We start from the raw sequence: 25,183 nt of genomic DNA on the forward strand, positions 1-25,183 counted from the left end.
CGGGGGTGGGGAGGGGAGGTAGAAATAAAGGTTGTAGCAGCCTGTAGTTTTCCCCAGGGTTCAGGATCTGAATGATGAGCAGGACTTTCGACAAGGTCCAAAGGCTTGCCAGAAGGCAACAGAGAAACAAGATCAGGAGCAAGGGCTCATCAACAGGAAAGGGACAGGGAATAAGAGCCAATGGTATCGTAAAAGCCAGGAGAGCACAGAGAAGCTGTGGGATTACAGGCAGCTTCAAGGAGGAGGGGAAAATCGAAAAGGGGCAGGGAAGGGTTAACACAGCCCCGTCAGGCCTAAGGAAGCTGCAGGGCTGTAAGGGCAGGGGTTGTTGTTGCTGAAGAGGGCCAGTAATAGCCTTGAATACCATGGCCGGGGCTACCTCCACTTCTAATAATACTAGAGGGGAGTCGGACATCCAACAGTCTGACATCCAATATTTGTCTGTTTCCTTGGGCTCAGGGAAGCATTTACACCTGATACGGAAACTTACCGAATTACTACCAGTGGGTGTGATGGCTGAGCGATAGGTGAGTTCATCATAGTGGACCGGAGATGAGGGATAGGGTCCCAGGGTGGCTCAGACCCAGAGTGTCAGAGCACAGGTATCAGGAGAATCTATCCAAATCATGGCACCAAAAAAAGTGTTTTTCTGGCGCAAGCGTATCTTGGTAACTGGGAACCAAGGCATACCACAAAGTTACACCAGGCAACAAACCTCACCCTAGAGATTCACTGGGGGAAAATACAGAATGGCTGTGACCAGAGAGACAGACAGTAAAGGGCTGAGCAGAGGGGTGGGCTTTTATAGGGTCTTTGGAGCATGTGCAGCTGATTATTGGAAAAGTGCAGGACAGTCGGGAGTATAGCATGGCTGTGAACTCTGAAACACTGTTTGGCCATTAAGTCGTTGGGGTTCAAGGCCTGTGCACCATGAGTTCCCCACATGCCCAGCCTCAAAGGGAGTGGCAGAGTGTTCCTTTGAGGGTTTGAGTCTGGTTATGAACAACTGCTTAGTGTGTGCAAAGACTGGCAACTGCAGTGCCCTCCCCCAGGGTGTTCACAGCCTGATACTGCTCCCTATGGTGACTGCCTACCAAGACTAGCTACCCACGCCCTGCCCTCCACTCCCTGCCCCTTATCCCCTAGCTCCATCCCCCAGTGCTGTACCGAATAAACACGTTAAGCTTCCAGGCGGTGACACTTGATCCCAGCTTCCTGTAAGTACGTTTGTGTCTGTCCTTTATTCTCTAGTTGACTCTGGTCAGGATTCCAGGACCCGAGCTACTCGGGTGGCAGCAACACCTCCTCAGACTTTACTTTCAGTATCACACTGGGGACCAGGGTTTTAACAGATGAGATTCTCGGGTACACAAACACGTATTCCATACTCCTCATCCCATTAATCATTGAGGACAGGTATTGACATCTCTATTACAATTGTATATTTGTCTGTTTTCTTTTCAATTTCATTAGCTTTTGCATTATGCATTTTCAAGCTGTTATTAAATGCACAAATGCTTAGGATTACATCTTTTTATTACCTTAGCTTTTATTTTTTACCATTACAAAATGAACTGTTCTATCAATAAGAATATTCTTTTCGTCAATGTCATTTTCCAATGTTATTACCTAGATTTGCTCAGATAAGCATGATATGTATTTATCATCTTTATTCCTTTAAAAAAAGGGGGGGCGGGGTGCTGGAGAAATAGCTCAGAGTTTAAGACTGGCTGTTTTCCTAGAGGTCCTGAGTTTAATTCTCAGCAACCACATGGTGGCTCACAACCATCTATGAGATCTGGTGCCCTCTTCTGGTGTTCAGGCATACATGCAGGCAGAGTTCTGTATACATAATTAATAAATCTTTAAAAAACAAACAAAAGGCAATCATATATCTCAGGCTGCCCATAAGCTCAGTACAAAACCAAAATAAATAAACAAAACTCTCAGGCTGGACGAAGTGGCACACGCCTATAATCCCAGCACTTGGGAGGCAGAAGCAGGTAGATCTTTGTGGGTTTGAGGTCAGCCTGGTCTACAAAGTGAGTCCAGGATAACCAAGGCTACACAAGAAGCCTTGTCTCAAACAACAACAACAAATCCCAGCTGAGAATAACACTGAACTTTTGATTCTCCTGCCTCTATTGTCCCAGTGCTGAGACTACAGACGTGGGGATGGAACTCATGGCTCCATCCATGCTAAGCAGCATTCTACCAACTGATCTACATTCCCAGACCCCATTCTTTACTTTTAAACTACTTGTCTATTTACAGTTAGTTTGTTTAAATTTTTTGTTTAAAGCATATAGTTGGGTCTTGCTTTTGTCCTCCGAGATGTTCAAACTCCTTGTATTTTCTGTAATTACTAGAATGACTGAGTTTAGGTTAAACCATAGAAGTAATTCTTCAAAGATTAGGTTTTTTTTCATTATTTTTATTTAAGATGCCATTTAACTAACAGATGGTGCCCTTACTGAAGATGGGTAGAGATATTATTTTTAAAAGCGTGTCTGAAGTTAGTTCGTGGATATTCTTGAGTTTCACAATTACACCAGGAAGCTAAGTGCTATGAAAATCTTTAAGTGTTGAGTTGGAGAAGAAGATCCTTAAGGCTAATCTGGGCTGATTAAGTCATCACGTGGCCAAATAAACTTTTAAATTCCCATTTTAAAGTGTTCAAGACTTCAGCACCAGATGTGGTAGTGCACACATCTATAACCCTAGAACTCAGGAGGCAAAGACAAGGGAATCAGAGGCCAGCCTGGGCTATATAGTAAGACCTTGTCTCTACAGTCCAACAGCGGGGGTACAGTTCTAAGAAAAACAAGTTCAAGATTTTGAGAAGAAAGCCAAAACATTCAAGGGGGAAAATAGTTTCTTCCACAAATATTGCTAGGACCAGGAAACAACTCCAAAAATTGACCTACAGGATTACATAAAGCTTAAAAACAATCAACAAAAGACAGCTTAAAGAATGGGAGAAAATATTTGCAAGCTATTTATCCAGCAAGGGGTTAGTGTCCAGAACAAACAGAAATTCAACAGCAAAACGGTAATAATCTAATTAAAAATTGACAAGTGCTCTACATAGACATTTCTCAAAAAAAAAAATAAAAAAGACACCAGAATAGTTAATAAGTATATGAGAAAATATTCAGCATTATGTGTCATCAGGATAATGTAGATCAAACCCATGAGATGACACTTTACACAGTTAGAATGGCTCTTACAGAAAAGGAAAAATAGTAAATGCTGACAAGAATGTGGGGAAAGGAGAGTGCTCACACATAGTTGAGTTGTTGGGAACACAGAAATTAGTACATCCATAATGGGAAGCAACATGGAGGGTTCTCAAGCTAGGGCTGGTAAGACAGCTCAGCAGGTAAGGGTGCTTGCCACACAGGCCTAGAATGAAAAGTTCAAGTCCCAGAACCCACAGAGAACCAACTCCACAGAATCGTCTTCTGACCTCCACAAGCAATCCATGGCACATGACCCTACCCCTCACAACACACACACATACAAAAAGTAAGAAACACAATTATTTAAAAGAAACTAAAGAACCAGAGAGATGTCTTAGCAGTTAAGAGCACTGGCTACTTTTCCAATTGGTCCTTCCATCCTGGGTCCACTTTCCAGCATCCACATGGCAGCTCATAACTGTCATGAATGTCACACACACACATGCACACACACACACATGTGATGTATCCACATAAAAAAACAACAACTATTGCATGTTCTCATTCACATGCGGAAGGTAAAAAACTGACCTCATAGATACAGAGAACAGAATAGTGGCAGGAGGGCTGGAGGACAGCAGATGGGTCTGGGGTCTCAGTCAGAACACAGAATAACAGCTCGTGTTCCCTGACACAGTATGGTGACTTGTGGTGCACATTTAATCAGGAGAGGATTTTTAAGGTTTCTAAAATACACACATACAAAACAAATACCTGAGGTAATGGATAGACTCGCACTGCTAGGAGTCCTGGCGCACATCCTTAATCCCAGCACTCAGGAGGCAGAGCACCCCCACACGCAAGGTGGCTCAGACCATCTGTAACTCCAGTTCTAGATGTGATGCCCTTTTCTGACCCCAGAGGGCACCAGGCACATGTGCAGGCAAAACAACCGTAAATAAATAAATACGTACCTAAAATATAAACATCTTTTAAAAATTGTATCAACTTGATTAGGCCACAGAGCTTGGATACTTAGACATAATTCTTGATAGTTCTGTGAAGGTATCTTTGAGTTAACATTAGACTTGAAGTCAGAGTTTGAGCAAGTTAGAGCAGGCCACCTTCCATAATAGGTCCACGGTGGCCTTAGCAGAAGGCTGAAGGTCTCCATGCACAAGAAGGAACCATCTATTAAAAAAACAAAAGCAACCCCTCCATCCCCTCTGTCCTCTCTCTCTCTCTCTCTCACACACACACACACACACGCATACATATTTGATTTATGACCATATACTCTTTATAAAGATATTAAATCTTAGAAGAACACAGAAGTAGTTTTCACGCCCCTGGATTGGCTATTACATATAACAGGGAGAATATGGAAAAACAGGAACGCTGTCAAATGCTCACACAGATGGAAGCGGTCAGGCGCTGTGGAAAGCTACTCATGATGACCAATCTTGTCACCCTGACTGGCTGGAAAGTAGCTTGCGTTCTAGATTCTGACAGAGAGCTTTTCAGGAGACTGATGGCTTGTGTGAGAGCAAGCGAAGGTGAGCACCCAGCTTGAATGTGGATGGTGGCACGAGAAGCAAAGCCAGATGGAACCAGGAGGGAGGAGGAGGGAGCAGCACCCACCACATTCGGACACCACTCTGTCTGAGCGAGTGCTGCTACTCTGGCCACCATCATCCATGGACAACTGACCCCTTTCTTCAGCTCCAAACCAGTGACTCCGGGGAGCCTCCGGTTCTTCAGCCTCTAACTGGGTCACTGTATCAACTCGGTCCCTCTTTTATTGAGGCTTCCAGCTTACTGGGGTGAGCAGATCCTAGGTCTTCTGGTTTTCTCGCATGCGTGTTGCCAAGGACCAGCCAGCCTCCAGCTGTGTAAGCCAAATTTTACAACTCAATCTATTTCTATAGGTTCTAATCCTCAGAGTACTTAACTGACACATTCCACAAGAAGTTAAGCAATTGCCCCGTGACCTGGCCATTGTACTCATAGGCACATACCTGAAAGAATTGAGAACAGGTGTGCAAACCGAAACATGAGTTCACAGCAGCTCAATCAACAAAGCCAAGAGGTTAAAAACAAAACAACAACAAAAATATCCAAATTAACCAACAAGCACAATGTGGCATGTCCATACAACAATGCCATTCCGTTCTAGAAAGGAATGAAATCTGACGTCTGCTACAAACGCAGGTAAAATAAGCAGGAAGTACCATTCCAAGTGAAAAGAGGCTAGACACGAAAGGTTGCACTTGTATAATTTTATTTATTTTAAATATCTAGATTAAGGGATTCAGAGAAACAGAAAGCAGGCTGTTTGTCAGGGGCCAGGAGGGAGGGATAGAGGGAGTGGCCGCTTCATGGCTATCTGGTTTCCTAAACAGGGTTGAGAATGTTCTGGAACTGGATAGTGGTATGGTACTGGCTGCACAACATCACAAATGCAGCAAATAGCACGGAAAATGGGCCAAGTGACTAATCATGTTTTTTGTATCTTACCAGGATTAAAAGAAGTATTCACATATACACAGAGAAGGGTAGTTTTTGAGCTGACAGCTTAATGCTGTGGAAATGAAACTGAGTAACAGAGAACAGTGAACGGAGAATCCTAAAAGTAAACCACCAATAGGACAAGCAGAAGGTTGGTGAGCTCCAGTAACTGCAGCGCTGTGATCCAGTGAGTGGGCAAACGCCCGACTTCAGAGTATTAACGAAGGAGCTAGCTGCTCCAACTCAGCTGTTTATACACGCAGGGCTCAGCTGCCGTGCAAGCGGCAAGGCTGGCCCAGGTGTGCTGCATGTAAGCCACTAGCATAGGGCAGGGAGACCTCCTTTAACCCCTCCAGGGCCTGAGCAGTGCCAGGGAAGGGAGAGACAGCCCTTTCTGAGGGGTTGTGACATGACCTGGCTTGGCCAAGGCTCCACAACTTCCTCTGGGGTGTGCTCACCTTCTTCTCCCAGTCCCCCAAGCTCACCCCATCCCAGGGTCTCTCAGAATGATGTGCCCTTTTTGGCTTTTAGCTCACACGTGGTCCTTCCCCAGCATGTCCTGGCAGAACATTCCAGAATGTGGCCGCTGCTCTCACCCATTTTGGAGGGCTCACCAGGCTGGGGCACATCTCCTCTTTGATCCTTCATCTTTGCACCTAGCCAGCTGCTGGCACCGCATCCTTTAGTTTTTGCAAGGCAGGGGTCATCATAGTCTCCTGGACTGCCTCCGTACAGGGACAACTCTGAGCCCACGCAGGCCTCCTATCCCAGTCTTGGGGGAATACTGCCGACAACGCTGCTTCCTGTTGGGAGACTCCTCACACTGACCAGTGGTGCTCTTTGAGAGAATACTCAACCCTAGGCAAGGGGCTCAGAATATGGCATTACTAGAAATACCACCTATGGTATGCAGCCTTCCAACACACCTTACTTTTAACCTCTCGTGATGTATGTGTGTGAATACCTACATATATTATTTAACAGTCCCAGGCATCCCTGAGCCCCTCATTCATCTCAGACTGGCACTAGCCCCACTGGGTTGTGACTGCCTCACCTATCTCATCACTAAGAACACACACAGCCAGCCAGCACTTAGAACCCTCAGAGGGCATTATGCAGGGACTGAGCTCACGGGTAAGAGTCTCAGTAGGCAGAAAGGTTCTGGAAGCCCAGGCACTGAACTTCAGACCTTGAAAGGACCTTAGCAGTCACTTGGCTAACCTACTTGTTTCCTGTGAAGAGCAGCCAGGCCCCTAAGTGACTGACTGACCTGCCCAAGGTCATCACAGGAGACACAAGACAGCACTTTCCAAAATCATCGCTTTGTTTGTTAAAAATAAAAAAAAAGATGAATTGATTCATAATGCTAATTTTAATATTTATCAAACCACTGGTGAAAATAAATTTTTAATGCAAAATAACTACTTTGGTCTAAAAAAAAAATTGAACAAACTGGGCTTTCAACGCTGCATAAAGCTGTATGAATCTGAACCTACTGTGCAAAGGAATAATGGATTCTTAATTGAATCTGTGCCTGAGAGTGGAAGAATGATTTTTAAATGGAAAACCTCACAGAGGTGGTAAAAAAATAAGTTCAGTCAGATAAATTATTCCAGAAGAGCAAAACCAGGCCAGAAAAAGAAAGGATTTTTCTAAAAGACCCCAAATAAATCCAGTATAGCTGACAGCTGGCAAGCCACGATGTTCACCCACCATCCCGGCCTCATCCGCGTTGTCTGGTCCTTATCCCTGCACACCCAAATCTCCACGGTGTCACTGACGCCTATCTAGCGGGTTCAGGAGCCTACTCACTTATCTCTTACTGGCATCCCAGGATATGCTACCCAGAGTTCTTAAAGGCTATGTAGGCTGGCAGAGAGCCTGGGAATAACCTAGCACCATACATCTCAGAGATAAGAAAACTGAGGCCCAGAGAGAGAGGCACCTGATCCAGAAAGGTCACATGGAGTTAAAGGCTCTAATCACACAAGGGATGCATTTTGGCAAATGCATCAACTCATGCTCCATCTCCAGCTGTGAGGACCTCAGAGCCATGTCATAATCTCAAGTGCTAATTGAAGTCAAAAGGGAACTACGGACATACTCTTTATAGGCAGGAGTGAAGGCATAACCAGGTAACGCCAGCTAGGATACAGGAGAGCTTGTCTATGAGGTTCACACTTTATACCGGGTGGCGGTGGTGGGAGGAGCTGGAGACATGGCTCAGCAGTAGGGTATTTGGGGCTCTTGCAGGAGACCAGGTTTGATTCCCAGCACACAACCATCTCTAGCTCCAGTTCCAAGGAACCTAATGCTGTCTTTTGGCCTCTACAGGCACTAGGTATACACATGGGGTACATACATACATGCAGGAAAAACTCACACACATTAAAAAAAAAAAAATCTAAGGGGGAAAATGGACACAGGTAATGTGTCTCAACTTTCCTGACCGCGAGCCTGGACCACCATTACTAAAAAGGAAGTCCCTTGCATCATGAGACAGATGACCCACACCTGGGAGGTGGCACCACTGTAACCTAGTGGGAAGATCCCAGCCATTTCCAAACACATCAGCTGCTTCAGAGGACTCCATCTCTAGGACCTTCTCTATTACTCTGAGTTTTAGCCAGTAATACTAAGTCACCCGGTCTTCCACTGGATGTCAACACCAAACAGAAATCCATGAAAATGGTTTTAAAAGACGGTGTTTTATTTTGCATTTTTTCCAAGAGCAGCTTCAGCATACTGCAAATCAAACCATTCCCATGAGGCCTGACGGTGTGCATGAAAATACTGCAGCCCCAGGCTTGCCAGGCTGTCCTCGGTGTGTTCAGGGGGGTCACTGGCCCTGCCAGCCCTCACTCCTGCACAAGGATCAAGTGCGGTCAGCCCTCACTGCAGCAGTGCAGACTGCTAACTGGCCAACTGAGCTCCGAGAAAGAACTGAGGGTGAGTTCACCCTGTGCTGACAGGACATTCTCCATAGATGATCACTAAGCACCACACAGGGAGGGAGAAGAAACATCACATGTTGTTCAACAACACCATCTTTATTCAAAAATATATATCTATGAGACATTTCAGAATATACTGCTGCCACCAACAGCAGCCTATACTTCTAAATAAAGTCCTAAATTAATATACAAATTTAAGCTTTAAAAATATCCTTTAAGAAAAACAAAACAAAAACAAAGACTGAAGACTTTCTGAGAAATAGGACCCTAAAGGAAAAATCCTTGAGGCCTATGGATGCCCTAAATAAACACAAAACCAAAAGTCACCCACCCCACCCGCCAGATCAACTCTCAGGGACCAGAAGTTTCATTTAAATTAAACAAGGAAAGTAAGCACACAGTCAGGAGACTGGGGGCACACAACAAGGAGGATTAAAAAACAGAAGCATTTCATTAAAAGGAAACTAACTTCCTCACAGGAAGTCTGCTAGTAACTGGTGTTAAGAGGCCAACACATCCATTTACATAATCGCTACAGGTTCGTGTCCTGAATTATGCACTGATTGCTGATCAGACTCCAAAGGATAAAACACAGCAGTGAGTTAAATCCATTATGTTGTCATCTTCCCTCCTAGTGATCAGAGCAGGGCTGCTTCAGTCCTTTGGTCTGGGGCTGGCAAACAACTGCTTCTGTGGGAAAGCAGTGTGTGAGGGAGGTGTTTAGAAACGGTGTGCCCATGTGACATTAGAGTGGCCACCGTGTTTGTGTGTGAGGGGGGTTCAAGGCAGAGACTGGGCTGTCACCGAAGTAAGTGCTGTCCTGCGGCCTCTGGAGAAAACAATGCTGACAGAACAGGTAGAATGAACAAGCAAATAGCAGCCTGCATTCGACGTGAATGCCACGGCTCCCACGAGACCTGGCTCTGCACAGTGGAACTGAGTACTACCATTCCCACCTCTTACAGATGGGGCGGCTTCTCAGAATGAGGCCTGCCTACTTGGTGACACACAGGTTTGCCTTAACATGTAAAACAGTGTGTGCTTTGTCAGTAATCCTGAGAACGGCAACTCAAAGTAATGAAACTTCTCAAATCCCCTTCACTGAATTCCTTCTTACGGCTTTTGGACTTCAGCTCCGGATACAATTCCTATAATGCTAATAGGGCAAAATGATTGCCCTATCCTTTCCAATGTCAAAAATGAACCTGCCAGATTAGAATGATTTCCAGGTCCAGGCCCAATCCTCACTAGACGTAAGATAAAAATCTTAACTACATCATTCAGTCATAACGTCAGCTGGCATGATAATGGAATTAAAACCCAAATTAGCCTCCCTCTGTTCCCTTCCTCTGCTGGAGGGGAGAATTCTCCTCTCCTTGCATGGGAGCATAGACGAACATAGTGGCATCAAGTGCCTGGCATGCTCAGTGTCCTATCTGCAGAGATGTTCAAGTTTAGTCACCACACAGTGGATGCATGCCCTTTGAGCAACATTAGTGTATACTCTTGTCCCTGACAGAAGGGTGAGAGCAACATGCACAACAGCCTAGACTCTACCTGTGCAGCATTCATTGGCCTGGGCATGCTATCTCAACAGCTATCTTCACAGCACCAGCGGGCCACAGGGTCATGCTTTAGGAAGGAACTCTGATCCTGGGGACCCTTGAGAAGTATGGCACGGGAAGGCTGTGGGGAGAAACCAGGCAAATGACTTGGGATCCCTGTCACTCTGCACCTGCACTGTGACTATGACCTAGATCAGCTTTGAATCTTATTACTAGATTCTCTAAAATGCTTGCAAAACAAACACACCTAACCTTGACAACACTTCTCTAGCATAAGTAGTGGTTGGGAAGGGTCAGCAATTTGGCAAACTCTCTGTGGCAAAGCTGTGCTGCTGACCTTGTGGGCAGATGGTGGCCAGGTGAGCCAACGCCTGCAGCTTGGATCCCTCACTGGGAACCTGTTCCGAACCTGGCCAAGACTGGCTCAGACCTCCATGACATGTGCTGTCACTTGAAGCAAGATTCTCTCAAAAGCTTCCAGAAGTACACATGATTTTCATGGCTTATGGGTGTAATATAGAGCTAAGAATGGAAAAGCAACAGGGGCATGAGAACATGAGTGGAAGGGAGAGTCTGTATTCTTACAAATACGAATTGAAACTGAGTCCATTTGCACGGTTCTGAACTGTGCTCAGGAGGGAGTGGGAGGAGAACGAGAAGTCAGAACCTCCCCCCCCCCCCCGGCTTCATGACTGAGGCAGATGCTGGCTGAAGAGATGGAGCTGGGGCCAGAAGGCTGTCTCCAACAGTGACTTGCTTCTTTTCTCTGGCACGCAAGGGAATCTGGGGCATGATACCTGTCCTAGTCAGTTGAGAAGAGGTCACCAGCAGAGGGCAGAGGTGCCAGGCCCCCTGTGACATTAGGCAGCAGTGAGAGGTCTGGCAAGCTCTGAATGTGGGACTTGAGTTCCTTGCGGACCTGGGTTACTCGAGCAAGCTTCTGTTTATACTCCTAGAAAGACAAAAGGAGACACTGGGTTACACTGCTGGGCTGGCCCATGGACCAGTCAGCTAGTCCCACCCACTTGCTTTGCATTCCCCAATCAGGCTGCTCCTCAGGCCAATCAAGGCTCAGCTGCCATGCACCCAAAGGTCCAGATTTATCAAAGACCATCAGCTTGCCATGTTGAAAGCCTGAAGGACATCAAGCCCAGCATATAAGGCGAGGAAGTCAAAAGCAGTGACATATTTGTGTTCTTTTACCTAGTCTTCAATGGTTGTATAACAATGCAGGTGCTTATATGCTTCTGAAATTTTTGAGAGCTTCATCTAGATCAACGATTCTCAACCTGTGGGTTGCAACCTCTTCGGCAAACCTCTATCTCCAAAAATATTTACAACTCACAACAATATCAAAATTATTTATGAAGGAGCAACAAAAATAATTTTATGGTTTGGGTCACCACACCATGAGACACTGTATTAAAGGGCTGCAGCGTTAGGAAGGTTGAGGACCAATGCTCTAGACAAAGCTGGACAAATCATTGGAAAAGCACACTTTTTTGTTAGGAGCTTACAGACCACCGTCGAGCAATCACTCACAAACAAGCTCTCCATATCTCAAAGTACCCAACTGCCACCACCTGGTTCCAAGACCCCTCCACTGCCAGTCCTTGAAGAGACTGTCTGGGAGCCTCTGTTAGTTTTTCTAGGGGTGCTGCCAGCCTTTCCTCCAGTCTGCTCTCCCCATACCCTCCCATTGAGAAGGTACAATGCACCCCACTATCACCATGAGTCAGAGCCCAAAGCACTGGAGGGGTCTCCTGCTTCCCTTGGAACTAGCAAAGCCTGCTTCTGCCCCTCTACCTACTGACTGATCTCCACCTGCCTCAAAAAAAGTCCAGTCAGTGCCCAGAGAGCAGGGGTCACACCCCCACCTTTGCCCTACAGGCCTCCCTTGCTAGGTGAGCAACAGAGCTCCCAATTCTATTTCACCTCAGTCACATTGGACTTTCACATTCCTCTAGCTTACGACTCCCAATGATAGAAATATGGCAGTTTTTTTCTGTCCTTAGCTCACAATACTTCTAATAAATCTGTATGAGAAAATAGTGGGCTATGTGAGGTCTGAAGCTTAGAGACTCCTAGAGGCTTATTACCGCCAAGGCATTCTGTAGGATAAGGGGGTTCCTGAGGCTGGGCCTATGCTGCGCAGACTTTCATACAGGAAGGCATCCAAAGTGCTGGGAAGACTCAGAGGCCCAAGGTTAGCGATGCTTCTGCCTACACAATCCTGTTTGAGACAGTTTCCTCTTTCTTCCTGAAGTGCAGGAACAGCCTTCACCATGAAAACCAACCTTCCTTCCTTTTTTTTTTTTTTGGTTCTTCCAGACAGGGTTTCTCTGTGTAGCCCTGGCTGTCCTGGAACTCTGTAGACCATGGTGACCTTGAACTCACAGAGATCTGTCTGCCTCTGCCTCCTGAGATTTAATCATCTCTGAGATTGAAGGCGTACAACACCACACCACAACCTGACATAAAGACCTTTCTTTAATTCTCAGTTCTTTTGGGGGTTAGGGGCATCTGAGATAGAACCTCACTATGTAGCCCTAGCTGTTCTGGAACTTATTATGTAGATCAGGCTGGCCTTGAGCTCACAGAGATCCACCTGCCTCTGTCTCCCAAGTGCTGGGATTAAAAGTGTGCACCCAGCAGTAACTCAGTTCTTCAGTGCCAAATACCTTGGTACACTAGGGAGATGAGCTTGAGGAAACATGCAAACTATTAATGAGGATTCTCTTCTGTCAAACCAGAAAGGTCTGGATACATAGGCCTCACTCCACATCCATCACACCCTGCAGTGCCCAGCACAGTAGCTGGATAAACCAGCAACAGAGAAACACACACAGAGGCCCACACACAGATGGTATAGCCATCTTCCTCATACTTAGACTTCAGGCAGTGAAAGCCACCTTCAAGCCTGGGCTCTACAAAGCCAAGGTCCCCTGCCTCTGCTTGCACCAATACTTAAGTGACATCTGCCTAAAGCATCAGACCAACGGTCTCTTTATGGACATGATGCATTACTAATCACAACATTCGGAAGGCTAAAGCAGGATCACAAATTCAAGGCCAACCTGGGCTACACAGAGAGATCCTGCCTCAAAAGTGAAACAAATGAAAGACCTAGCAGGTCAAGGGGTTTAAATAATCAATGGGCAAACAGCCATAGCCTCAGAGTACCTAAATGCAAGTCAAGACTGCCTTAGAAAGGCCTCACAGGGCAGCTGAATGACGCAGCTTAGTGACGAACAGGCGAGTGGGTCAAGCTGGGGCTAGTCCTCTTGTGGGTCACTAAGCAGACTCCATCTTTTCCCTTCTTGAAGAGTTAGGCTTTCCAAATGCTGTCACAGACTAACAAAACATTCAAGAACAAGCCCAAGAAAAACCACTCTGAGTGCAACTTCAGTTCACACTCCTCATTCTGTTTTGATGCTCCGCAAGGCAGGGCAGCGTGCTCCCCCATGAGCTGCCTTCCCAGTTTTCTCTGGTTCTGAGCAGGGACAATAAGAGCTCAGGAAAAATCTAAGAATCGCATGCCTTTCCTCTTGGCAGTGTGGTTCTCAAGCTGTTGCTGAAAGGCTCCCTTGGAAAACAATGTTCTTCGCAACTCCTGTCCCCTTCCACAATGCCACCTGTGGAGATTGGAATAAAAATGGCCCCCACAAGCTCATATATTTGAATGAGTGGTTACCAGCGAGTGGCACTACTGGAGAAAGATTAGGAGGCATGGCCTTGTTGTAGGTGTCCCCTTTGGGGTGGATGTTGTCACTGGGGATGGACTGGGACTCTCTAAAGCCCATGCTGGGACCAGTTCTATCTCTGCCTGCAGATTAGGATGTAGCTCTCAGCTACTGCTCCAGTGTCATGTGTGCCATCATGTTCGCTGACACGATGGTAATGGCTAATCCTCTGAACCTGTAAGCAAACCTCAGTAAAATGCTTTCTCTTTTAAGAGTTGCCTTGACAGGGCAGTGGTGGCACAAGCCTTTTATCCCAGCAGTTGGGAGGCAGAGGCAGGCAGATCTCTGTGAGTTTGAGGCCAGCCTGGTCTACAGAGCTAGTTCCAGCACAGCCAGAGCTGCACACACACAGACACACACACACACACACACACACATACACACCTCAAACAAACAGTTGCCTTAATCATTGTGTCTCTTCACAGCAATAGAACAGTGAGTAACCAGAATACAACTCAGACCAGCTTCCTGAGAGGAGGCCCACTGGGAGCATGCTGACTCCCAAAGGGTGCAGCTTTCCTGTCTCTCTAGCACACCAAGAACCACTTGAACAGGTAAAGGACAGAAGCTTGTGTGTGCTCATCCTGACCCAAGTGCAGAATCAACCACTCACACTTCCCTGCTTGGCCCATGCACTTAGAAGATTAGGGGCCACCCCATGGACACCCCAGAATTCTGCTGCTTCAGTACTTTGCAGGCTGTGGTCTCTCCTGCAGCCACAACTCACAAGGCCTTTGCTGCTTCCCTTCACAAGTACCTCCCCTGAGAAGCCAAGGCAAACCCAACGGCCCCACCCCCTTCCTTCCTACTTGGGCATGCTTCAGCCAGCCTGCATACAGAACATCAGTGCAGAGACCTGAAACAGATCAAGCCATATCTGACCGCTGCCACCACTGGAGTCAAGATCCAGGGCACTGTAATGAGCTTCCAAAGTGGCTGCCAAGTAATGTTTCAAATGAGATAGCTTAAGGTGTGTTCTGAGATAATGCCTAGGATTTATACTACTGACAAAGCTTTGGAGTCTTGCCTCACAGCCACAAACTATAAGAGAAAGGGCATTAACAGCACTGGCTAACACTGTGAACTCATGGCACAAGGAACGAAGTGCTGAGGAAACAGGGCCTGGTACATTCTTTGCCTTTTATGGCCAGGGCAGTAAGCCAGACCTGACATGCTGAAGATGAGCTCTGGGATAAGCGGGTTAAAAATGACAGGGGCTGACAGCACAGTGACCTTTCTACAGGAATTTCATTTTCAAAACAAACAAAATTAGCACTTGCCTTGCATGCACAAGGCCTCAGTTCCAATGCCAGCACAAGGAAGTGGAAAAAGAAAAGAGGAAGTAAACTTTTACCTGGGTATGATTTAACCTAACTCAACCCTCCCATACCACCAAAGCTTTATCCTCCATTAAGGCTCAAAGGACCGGCACTTAAAATCACAGCATCAGTAAGCAACTCTATTCAACCATCCATCTGGCTGAAAGAACAGCACTTATGTCTTCATATTGGAATTAAGAACGCTGCCTTAAATTTTCTGGAAAGATCCACATGGAACAAAAGACATCACTAGCCTGTACCTCTCTCCCAGCCAGCTCCAGCTACTACATTTCAAAATGACACATTCTGGGGGCCAGAGTGGGGCTGGAGCTGCTGAGTAAGATGGTGGAGAAGTTACAAGAAGAGAAGAAACTGTGGCTGCACTCCCCAAGCTTGGGGCCTGGTCAGCTTCATTACCAAAGCCACTGATAAAAGAGCACACAGAACCCTCTAAAAGGACAAATGGCAAAATGACCACAGAGGAGTGTCCTCTGAACATTCATCCATTCACAGGGCATCTGTCATGTGGTGGTGGGCTCCTTAAACATTAGAACATACACAAAGCTTCTCTGGGTGCTTCTTTTCCCTCTGGGGATCCTCAAAGTGTTTCTACTGCCACAACAAAAACCCCAGTCTTGGGGCTGGAGAAAGGGCTTGGAGGTTAAGAGCACTGGCTGCTCTTCTAGAGGATCTGGGTTCAATTCCTAGCACCAACATAGTGGCTCACAACCAGCTGTAACTCCAATTCCAGGGAATCCTACACACTCTTCTGGCCTCTGTCGCCACCAGGCATGTACATGACGCACAGATACACATACCCATAAAAAAGTAAATAATTATTAAAAAAAACCCAAGTCTGATAGGGATTTACACAAACAAGGGGAAAACACAAAGTTATGTGCCTATACACACACTAACAACATTGTAAAGGACAAAACAAAATTAATTTTAAGACAAAGCAATTCTTAATAATTTCAATGTGGTGAAAAAAGAAAGACATTTACAATTTAAAGTCATGATTGGCCTGTAATTCTAGCTACTTAGGAGGCTGAAATAAGAGGATCACAAGTCCAAGGCCAGTTTGACCTGCAAAATGATTTTAAAGATAGGTGAACTGCAGAGGGAAGTCAAGGCTAGCCTGGGTAACTTACTAAAACCTTGCCTCAAAATTAAAATAAAAAGAGGGCTGGAGACACAGCTCAGTGGTAAACTGCCTCATATTCAAAGTCCTACATTTAACCTCCAGTTCCCCAGAGGTAAAACAAACAAAGAAAACACATACATTAATTATTTAGTAAAAATCTATAAAGCACTTTGAAAAGACTCATGGGTCCTTCAAAATACAGGCACCTGTGCAATGGGACCCTTCATAATATATAATACCAGTAAAATAAAAATATTAAAACTTTTTTTTTAAAGACACGGTTTTATGTAGCTCAGACTAGCCCTTGCTATGCATCTACAGATGACCCTGAACTGATGCTTCTGCCTGCATCTTCCAACTCTTGAAATTGCAGGTCTATAACAGGAATGGAAACCATTCCTGTACTGCGGGTGGTTAGGACAAAACTAGCATGAATTAACAGATCTGAGGTAAAAGAACACCCAGCCCTCCTAGTCTCTATCATTTTATGAGTAATATTTAATCTTTTTGATTTATATGTTAAGAGAGAGATGTAAATTTGAAGATAAAGAATTATTAGTGAAATATAAAATCCTCTTCTCACAAGCCATTCAACTGTCCTTAAAGTCAAGCGAATTTATCAGATGGGGCCTTAAGCATACAGAAGGTCCTTTGACTAGAGGCATCCTTTCTTCTCTCAATGCCTACGTCCAAAATTAGGGAAAAACAAAAACCAGAAAATTTCAACTAAATGGCACCACTTTCCAAACCATCCATCTATGGACTGCAGAGAGGAAGGAATTGGTCTACAAGTTAGCTAAGACCTCATGTGGACACCCTCAGGGTAGTCAGTGGAAGTTCCCTGCCAAAGAGAAGACCCTGAACCATACTTAGACTCTCATCCAGCTACGACCTGCCCTGACTGTTGAGCTGAAGAGGGTTGAGAATGGTAATGCAGAAAGGATTTAGACATACAGGGAAATAACTGTGAATCCACAAGAGATGCAGAGCTCTGAAGGGAAAGTAGGGGCTGAGGTAACATACACAGAGAGGGCACTTGGCTTTACAGCGTGGGATCTGAAGGCATCCTGACCAAAGAGACAGTGAGGTACTCACAGATGATGAGTAGGGTCCGACCGGTGAGGGGAAATGGTGCAAAGTAAGGGAGAAGCAGGGGGAGGAAACAACCCACTAAAGCCAGAGATGAGAGGCCAGCATGGGCAATACCAGAGCACAGGCTGGTGGCAAGGAAGGGAGGCAAGCCATGGCTGATGGGGAAGAGGAAAAGGCAAGCCATAAGTGATGAGGGAGGAGGCAAGCCATGGCAGGTGTGTGTGTGGGAATAATGATTTGGACCATTTCAGGGGCAATGAGAGCCACTTAAATGTGTAGGCAGGGTAATGGTATACTCAGAGCTGCATTTTGAAAACATGACAAGGTTGCTGTGTAAAGACTGAATTGTTGGGCAAAAGCAAGTAATCAGCAAGTAAGGCTACAGTGGAGAGGTGATAGCACAGGTGGAGACAGGCAGCAGAGTGGGGCAAACTCAAGAAAAACAGAGCCACTGAACATGGCTGGGAGGTCAATCTGAGAAACCAAGAAGTACAACAGGATGTTGGGCATGAGGAGGCTAAGTGCCACATCTGAGATGTGGGATACTGGGAAAAGTGCTGGGTGAGTAGAGAATACTGGGGAGGGGGCCTCTATGTAGCCTAGCATGGCTTCACACTCACCAACCCCCTGCCTCAGCCTCCTGGGTGCTAAGACTACAGGTGTTTTGTTTTGCTGGGTGGCACTGCCACTGTGTGACTCCGTGAGAAGGAGGAGCAGCTCGGCCTCCCCGTGTTGTTTGAACTGTCTTGAGCTGCATAAGGCAAGGGCATACAGGCAGCAACTAAAGCAAACGAGGTGGAAGTCACTTGGGGAAAAGGTCTACAATAAGAGAAAGGCTACAGGATGGAGATGGAGAAGAGCATCCTAGAGAAAGTAGACTAGAACCATCAGAGGGTGACTCAAAACCAGGGAAAGAAAACACCAGGTACTGAGAAGACACAGTATTAAATGCTCCAGAGAGGGTCAGAATGCAGAGTCATGAGGCACACTGACAGACAACTGCCTCAGAAGTAAAACTGTTCCTTTACAGAAGACAAACTCACATCAAAGGGCTGGAGAGGTGGCTCAGCAGTTGGGAGTAATTGCAGCTTCTTCCAAGACATGAGTTTAGTCCCCAGCACCCACAGCAGGTGGCTCACAACCACCCACAACTCCAGCTCCTGAGATCTGATGCCCTGCCCTCTTTTGGCTGCCAAGGACTCCTGTATATATGTAGTGCATGCACACACACACACACACACACACACACACACACACACACACACGTGTATATGTGTATACATAAACACACAAACATGCACATAAGTGAATAATAAATAAAATTTAACAAAAAAACAAATCACTTTAAAGCTAAAAGGCTGAAGTAACCACAATGGTAAAAGCCAGGGAAGGCATGGAAGAGGTCATGCGGCTCCCTTCCAAGGGATCGATGACCGCAGTGGGCAAGTCTGTCTCTATGGAAACAACTCCCAGCCAGACTATGCCCCATCGAAGTGAGCCTGAACAGAGCAACCTCCAGGGACGGTGTAGAGAACTGGGCCTGCCCGCTCATAACCACGACGCTGGTCTTAAGGGTATTCAGAGGCCTTCCTTGCTGGGAGACTTGGCTGTGTTGAAATTTACAAAGTTACAGTCCTCCTGTCTCAGCTTTCTGAATGCAGGCATTACAGCCTTGTATACCTGGCATTACAGGAAAAAAAAAACAAAAACCAAAATAAAAAAATAGAGATGTAACTTCTAAGGAAGGCTACAAAGCAAACAACCATCCTCTCCAATTTTCCCTTTTCCAAAGCACCAGCTTGAAGTGAGAGTAGAGGCCCAGCTTAACAGCAGGGCATTCACACAGACTAAAATAGCACACACTCAATGAGGCAAACAGAGTTAGCTACCACAGCTCAAATGTCTGTCATCTGAACCCTGCTCTTGAAATTATGCTCACTCAAGTCAGTGTTGTAAGTATCTGCATTTTCCCACAGCTGTCACAGATGTAAGCAAGCTCACGTAAAGGCCAGAAGACAGCCTACTGTCTAGTTAACTCTTCACTACTTGCTCCTTCACAAAACAAAGGTGATCCTTAACTGCAGTGGTGGGGAGGGGGAAAGACTCACAGAACGACCTGATGTATCTGTAAATTTCAGAAGAGAACAAGAGCCCCTAAGAAAGGAGTGCAGAGTAGGGAGAAGACCCTGAAACAAATACCCTTCGGTGTACAGACACCTGCACGTCTACACAGAAACACTTCTAGAAATGTAGAGGAAAATCATCCAAACACCAAGAGTTGGCAGAGAAGTTACAAGAAATGGAGAGGTAGAATGAGAAGAGAAACGCTCACAAGGAACACAGGCATCGAACTGCTCACAGCTTCTGTTAGCAAGAAAAAGTAATTACGCAAAGTGAAAACAACAAGATTAAAAGCCGCTACACATCACCCATTATTTCACAAATTAGCGAGAACGGTGTCTCCCACATACAGGCCAGTCTAGCACTGGCCTGCAGCTTATGATCCTCCTGCCTCAACCTTCTCATTGTTGGAATTACATGTGTGTTCCACCATGCTTGGCTCTCCATTTTAACTTTAATGGAAAGAAAAAGAAAGGAAATAGATCCAAATTAAAACCAATACTTTGTAGGTTATAAACTAATAAGCTTTTTTTCCTTATATGTATTATCTGGGTTTCCTGATTTATTACTTTTACAATCAAGAAAAAGAGTAAGGGGAAGGCTGGGGGAGAGGCAGAGCTGGTTTGCACCCGCACACTGTAGGTGCCGCCTACAACAGCAGAATGTAAGGAGGGCTGCTCAGAAGGAGGTGCAATGCTGCCAACAGTGGATTGGGGTGCAGCTCAATGGCACGGCAGTGTTCCAACCCGAGCACCACATGCAGGTGCACTCACACACACAATCACATCCTGCTAGTCAGCTGCTCTAGATGTAATTCTGGCCTGCTATGGAAAGGATCCAGGTACCAGCCCCCCATGAACATCTGGCAGGCATAAGCAGAACCCCTTGCTTCAGTAACTGTTCTATCTGCCCTTAGAGCTGATAATGCTGGTCTAGTGAGGACAGAACTGTGTCTGCAAAGGCAGATATGTGGGGTCAGCTTGAGACTATCTCAGGCCACTCAGATATCCTGACAATCTCCACGTGAGCCAGCTCTAGCCATGTTCCCTAGGGTCAGGAGATCCCACACTGACACCGTGACCTTGAGATCCTAAGATAAACCTAGAAATTAATTCTTTTATGAAAAACAAGGATTAGATTGCCTGCACATACTGTAGGAACAGTGAGAGAAGATACTGGCTTTCATCATATGGGAAATGGGAAGAATGCATTCCAAAGCTGACAAAGGGGAGCTCTCTATCTCCACCTACTGTCTGTCCCACTGTAGAAACAAATGCTTTTAAACCGTCTGCACCTTGGAGAGATGCTGTCAAAATCAACAGGCCTTCAGTGTGGTTTAGAAGCCCCTTGGTTGGAGCCAAAGAATTTCTCGAGTTGTTAAAACCTGCCATGCACAAAAATACACAGTCACACAGCAAGGCGGGACTCTACATCATTCTGCCCTCCCAGTTGTGTTGTCTAAAGTCAAATTCTTAAGGATTCATTAGAGGCTAGAAAGAGGTGCCAAGTGTGGAGAAAAGCAACAGCCCCAAGTTCATTGAGTCATTTCTCCCTGGCCACCAGCGCATGTGCATGGGCACACTGAGGGCAGCAAGGAGCAGAGTAGATTCTCACTCACTCACAGGTCATTCTGGTATGCTTGTCTGCAATCACTGCTACCTCCATGCATAAGATACTGCACCATGACAAGATGCTTTGGAGACTGTTTTAAATCATTCAACTCTGGCCACTCAAACCACATGGCCACTAAAATTCCTTTAGCTCAATAATCCTATTACATGGACATCCAAGCATTTATGTCACACTACTTTGTAATGTGGGGACCTCGGTAACTTTGCTGAGGGCACATATGATGCCTTCTAGAGATGAGGAGTATCACTGGCTACTGAAAAGTAGGTTTCCACCCCTAATCTATGACCAAGGAGACTTATGGTGCCTAGACAGGGCTTTCACAATGCCAAATCAGTAAGTGATACTCTGGTATGTCTATTAAAATTCTGCTTCAGAGAATAACGCTTAGTGCAAGGCCATCTAGCTCTTATTCACAGACTAAGAAACAAGATCTTACCACCAATAAGTATTAAATGCAACTACTAGTAAAATTCAAATGGCTTTTTTCCCCTTGCAGAAATTGAGAAGGTGATAGCAAATTCTTAGATGCATATGGAATTTTAAGGGGTCTTGCACAAAACATGGGGAAAAAAAAGTTTGAAGACTTGTGTTTTTCACGTTCAAACTTCCTAAAGAGCTGCATGATAAAATGAGGCACTCTCATGGGGCACACAGAAATCAGTGGCACACAACTGTGAACACATACAACGATGGCCAATTATTTCTGACAAGGGTGTCACACTCAGCTGGAGGAAAAAACAGTCACTGCAAAAAATACTGCTTGGCAAGTGGACAGGAGTTGGTTCCCTTCCTTACAACATATACAAAACTAACTCAGAACTGATGACAACTTAAATGTAAGAGCTCAGACACTAAAGCTAAAAAATTCAGTGAGAAATCTTCATGTCTTGGAATTGGTTAATGATTTCTTAGATGCAATACCCCAAACAAGAGTAACAAAAGGAAAAATTAGAGTAAAATTGGAACTCATTAAAATAAAAACTTTCACAGTAGGAGAAAATGTGTGTAAATCTTATCTAGTACTTAATTACTGAAATACATAAAAAATGCATAAAACTCAAAATGCAAACAACTCAACTTGAAAGTGGACAAAGGGACTTGAATAGTCATGCTTCCAACAAGGACAACAAACTGGTCCCGGAACAGGCAAAGATGCTCATCGCCACTGCTACTTTGAAAATCACAAATCAATCAGCACAGGTATGAGTTCAAAGTTGCTATGCTGTTAGAAAAAGTGGTACATATTGGCAAGGATGCAACTAAACTGAAGCCTGTACATTGGTAGTTGCAGCAGCGAATAGGGCAGCTGGCGTGGGAAATAGTCTGGCGTGTGGGTGTCAAAAGGTTAAACAGAATCACCATTTGACCTAGCAACCTCAACCCTAGACACACACCCAAGAGAAATGAAAACATGTCTACAAAAACTTGTACATGACTATCTACAGCAGCATTATTCATTACTCACAGTAACTAAAAAGTAGGAGCAATTCAAATGCATGTCAATAATAGTGAATAGACAAATTCTGGCAGATCCATATAATAGATACTATTTACTATTGCAATAACTATCAATATTTGCACCAACATTCATTCTCAGTAGGAATGAAGTACTAATCATTGTACTTTGTGGATAAACCTCAAACTATTCCCTAATTGAAAGAAGAGACATTAAAATCTCCAGGGGAGGCACCATCCAGACAAAAAGCCTATTAGTGGTTCCCAGGAGCAGAGGGCGAGGGCCCAGGGACTGACTACCTAATAGGGATGGGGTTTCCCTCTGCAGTGATGAAATGTTAGAGCCTTACAGAGGATAACTGCTCCATACTATGAAGTACTAATTGTCACTGAAATGTACGCTCTCTCAAATGGCTAACTTGATGCTGTATAATTTCACCTCAATCTATGAACAAGTCTGTAGCTGGGAATTCATCTAGAGCTCTTTCCTGTTTTGCGGTCTTTGGGCAGCACGGAGAGCCCCTTTCAGTCTAGATGACAGACACACAGCATGATTTAATGCACGAAGCTGCTGTGCTAGGGAGGTGAGACTGCAGGCACCTGACCCTATGTTTTGTCTTCCTTTAAAGCTTGCACAAGTAGCTTCTCTCCTCCACCCCCGCCCCCTTCTGATGGCTCTGATGAACATATGCACACCACGTTTCATCCAATATGACAGGACAGGCACTCTGACCAACCTGCCCAGACTAAGGCTTGTGAGGTTTAAGCAGCTGCTTGGCCTAAGAGTCACCTCTGTCAGCAGGAAACAAAGTCCCCTTGTTCTGACAGTGATGTCTGAAAGCTGAAAGCTGTTCTGGCACCTTTGGCTTTACCTTTTTGAGTCAACATTGCTTTCGGCCCCACACTGTAGCTTGACCTCTGAGCTGTTAGTAACACCGGTCCTTCCCACAGCTTTCTTTTCCATTTCTCAGTTTCTGTGTTCACAACACGAAGCATTACCGATTTTCATCAGCTTTCCCTTTAACCTTGCTTAGAGTTTAAAAAGAAAGTGATATAGTGCCAACCATGACACTCAGAAGCATAAAAATGGTTTTTAAAAAGGTATCATTTTGCCAGGCGTGGTGGTGCATGCCTTTAACCAGCACTCTGGGAGGCAGAGGCAGTAGGATTTCTATGAGTCTAGGACAATCAAGGCTACACAGAGAAACCCTGTCTCAAAACAACAACAACAAGAAGTATCATCTCTAAATGAAGCCTAATTCTACTAAAAGGAAAAAGCAGGCGCACAAAGTGCTTGGATTTTCTACTACAGTCACCTTTACTAATACTTCCCTCCAGATAGTAAATAACCAGATATTAAAGCAAATCTGTTAAACCACTTAATGGAACCTAGAAGTAACTGTCTTTGAAGGAAAAGGTAGGTGACTTCTCCTGAGAATTCTGAGTTAAAGAGCATGGTGTCCAGCAGATTCCAAGGGGCTGGCTGGAGGCATCTGGTGTTCAGAAAGCATGTGCATTTGACACTTTACATACATCCTTAATAAACATCTGCTCAAATTAATGTTATTAATAATGAGTTTTGTCTTGGTCTGTGTCAATGCAGACATGATGAGCTAGAAGAGTCTGCTTCGTCTAAGCTTTTCAACACTACCCATTAGGTCCTTGCTTGCTACAGGTCACTCCCTGGAGGGCAAGTCATCAAGGAAAGGAAGCAGACAAACCTCTTGACCCTGAGAAGCACCTCCCGCTGAGGAGACACATCTTACCCATCTTTGCACGTGTGTCCATCAGTCAACAGGTACAGACTGGTGACTCCCTGAAGTCAAGACCCCAGTTCCCCACAGGGTCTCCAGTGCCTATGTCCACACACTTTATTTCTCTTCACATACCTGTCCAGGCCTCTGGCTGATCCCCTTTTATAAACATACATTTCTCTTCTTCAATTGCCATTTCCTTTTACAAAAAGGCTTTACTCCCAGCAGAGATTATCATAAACCACAAGCTGAACTGTTACTTGTCTTAAGTCCATTAGTTGTTTGGCTGTATGTTTACCTATGCTGTTGACACAGACTATGATTTCTTTGAAACGCAATTTCCTTCTGTGAGGCAGAATGAGTCCTCCCCACTAGACTGACCCAGCACCTCCACTTCAAGGTTCAGAAGCTACTAGAAACCCAACATAAGTTCTCAATGAAAAAGAGAGATTTTGCTGTCTAAAGGAAAATACAAAGGTAAAAAAATAAAATAAAATACAGAAAAACTTAACTGTTAACAACAAATTAGAACTGTGGAGAAAAACTCCCAAGAAAACAACTGTTTGTCTACGAGGTTTCCAATCACATGTAAGTGGCCTCCTGATTTGGCAGTGTTAAGGACCGACTGTTACAAAAGGAAGGTGGAGAGGTACGCAGCACTCGGGGTTCCCTCAAGCTGCACGCTGGGTGTAACCATAGCCATCAGGATGGAAT

The 25,183-nt window shown here is 45.2% G+C and overlaps 1 protein-coding gene across 1 annotated transcript in view; it reads right to left on the bottom strand.

Annotated features, from left to right (window-relative positions):
• Window positions 1-8,379: 8,379 nt before the first annotated feature.
• The window catches only part of Rprd1b (regulation of nuclear pre-mRNA domain containing 1B), a 44,009-nt gene continuing 27,205 nt past the window's right edge, over window positions 8,380-25,183 (bottom strand). The window contains exon 7 of the mRNA XM_021663930.2: window positions 8,380-11,161. Within this exon, the coding sequence (XP_021519605.1) occupies window positions 11,012-11,161 (150 nt within the window). The 3' untranslated portion in view covers window positions 8,380-11,011. The remainder of the gene's footprint in view (window positions 11,162-25,183) is intronic.

This window comes from Meriones unguiculatus, chromosome 4, assembly GCF_030254825.1.
Source record: "Meriones unguiculatus strain TT.TT164.6M chromosome 4, Bangor_MerUng_6.1, whole genome shotgun sequence".
Taxonomy (NCBI): domain Eukaryota; kingdom Metazoa; phylum Chordata; class Mammalia; order Rodentia; family Muridae; genus Meriones; species Meriones unguiculatus.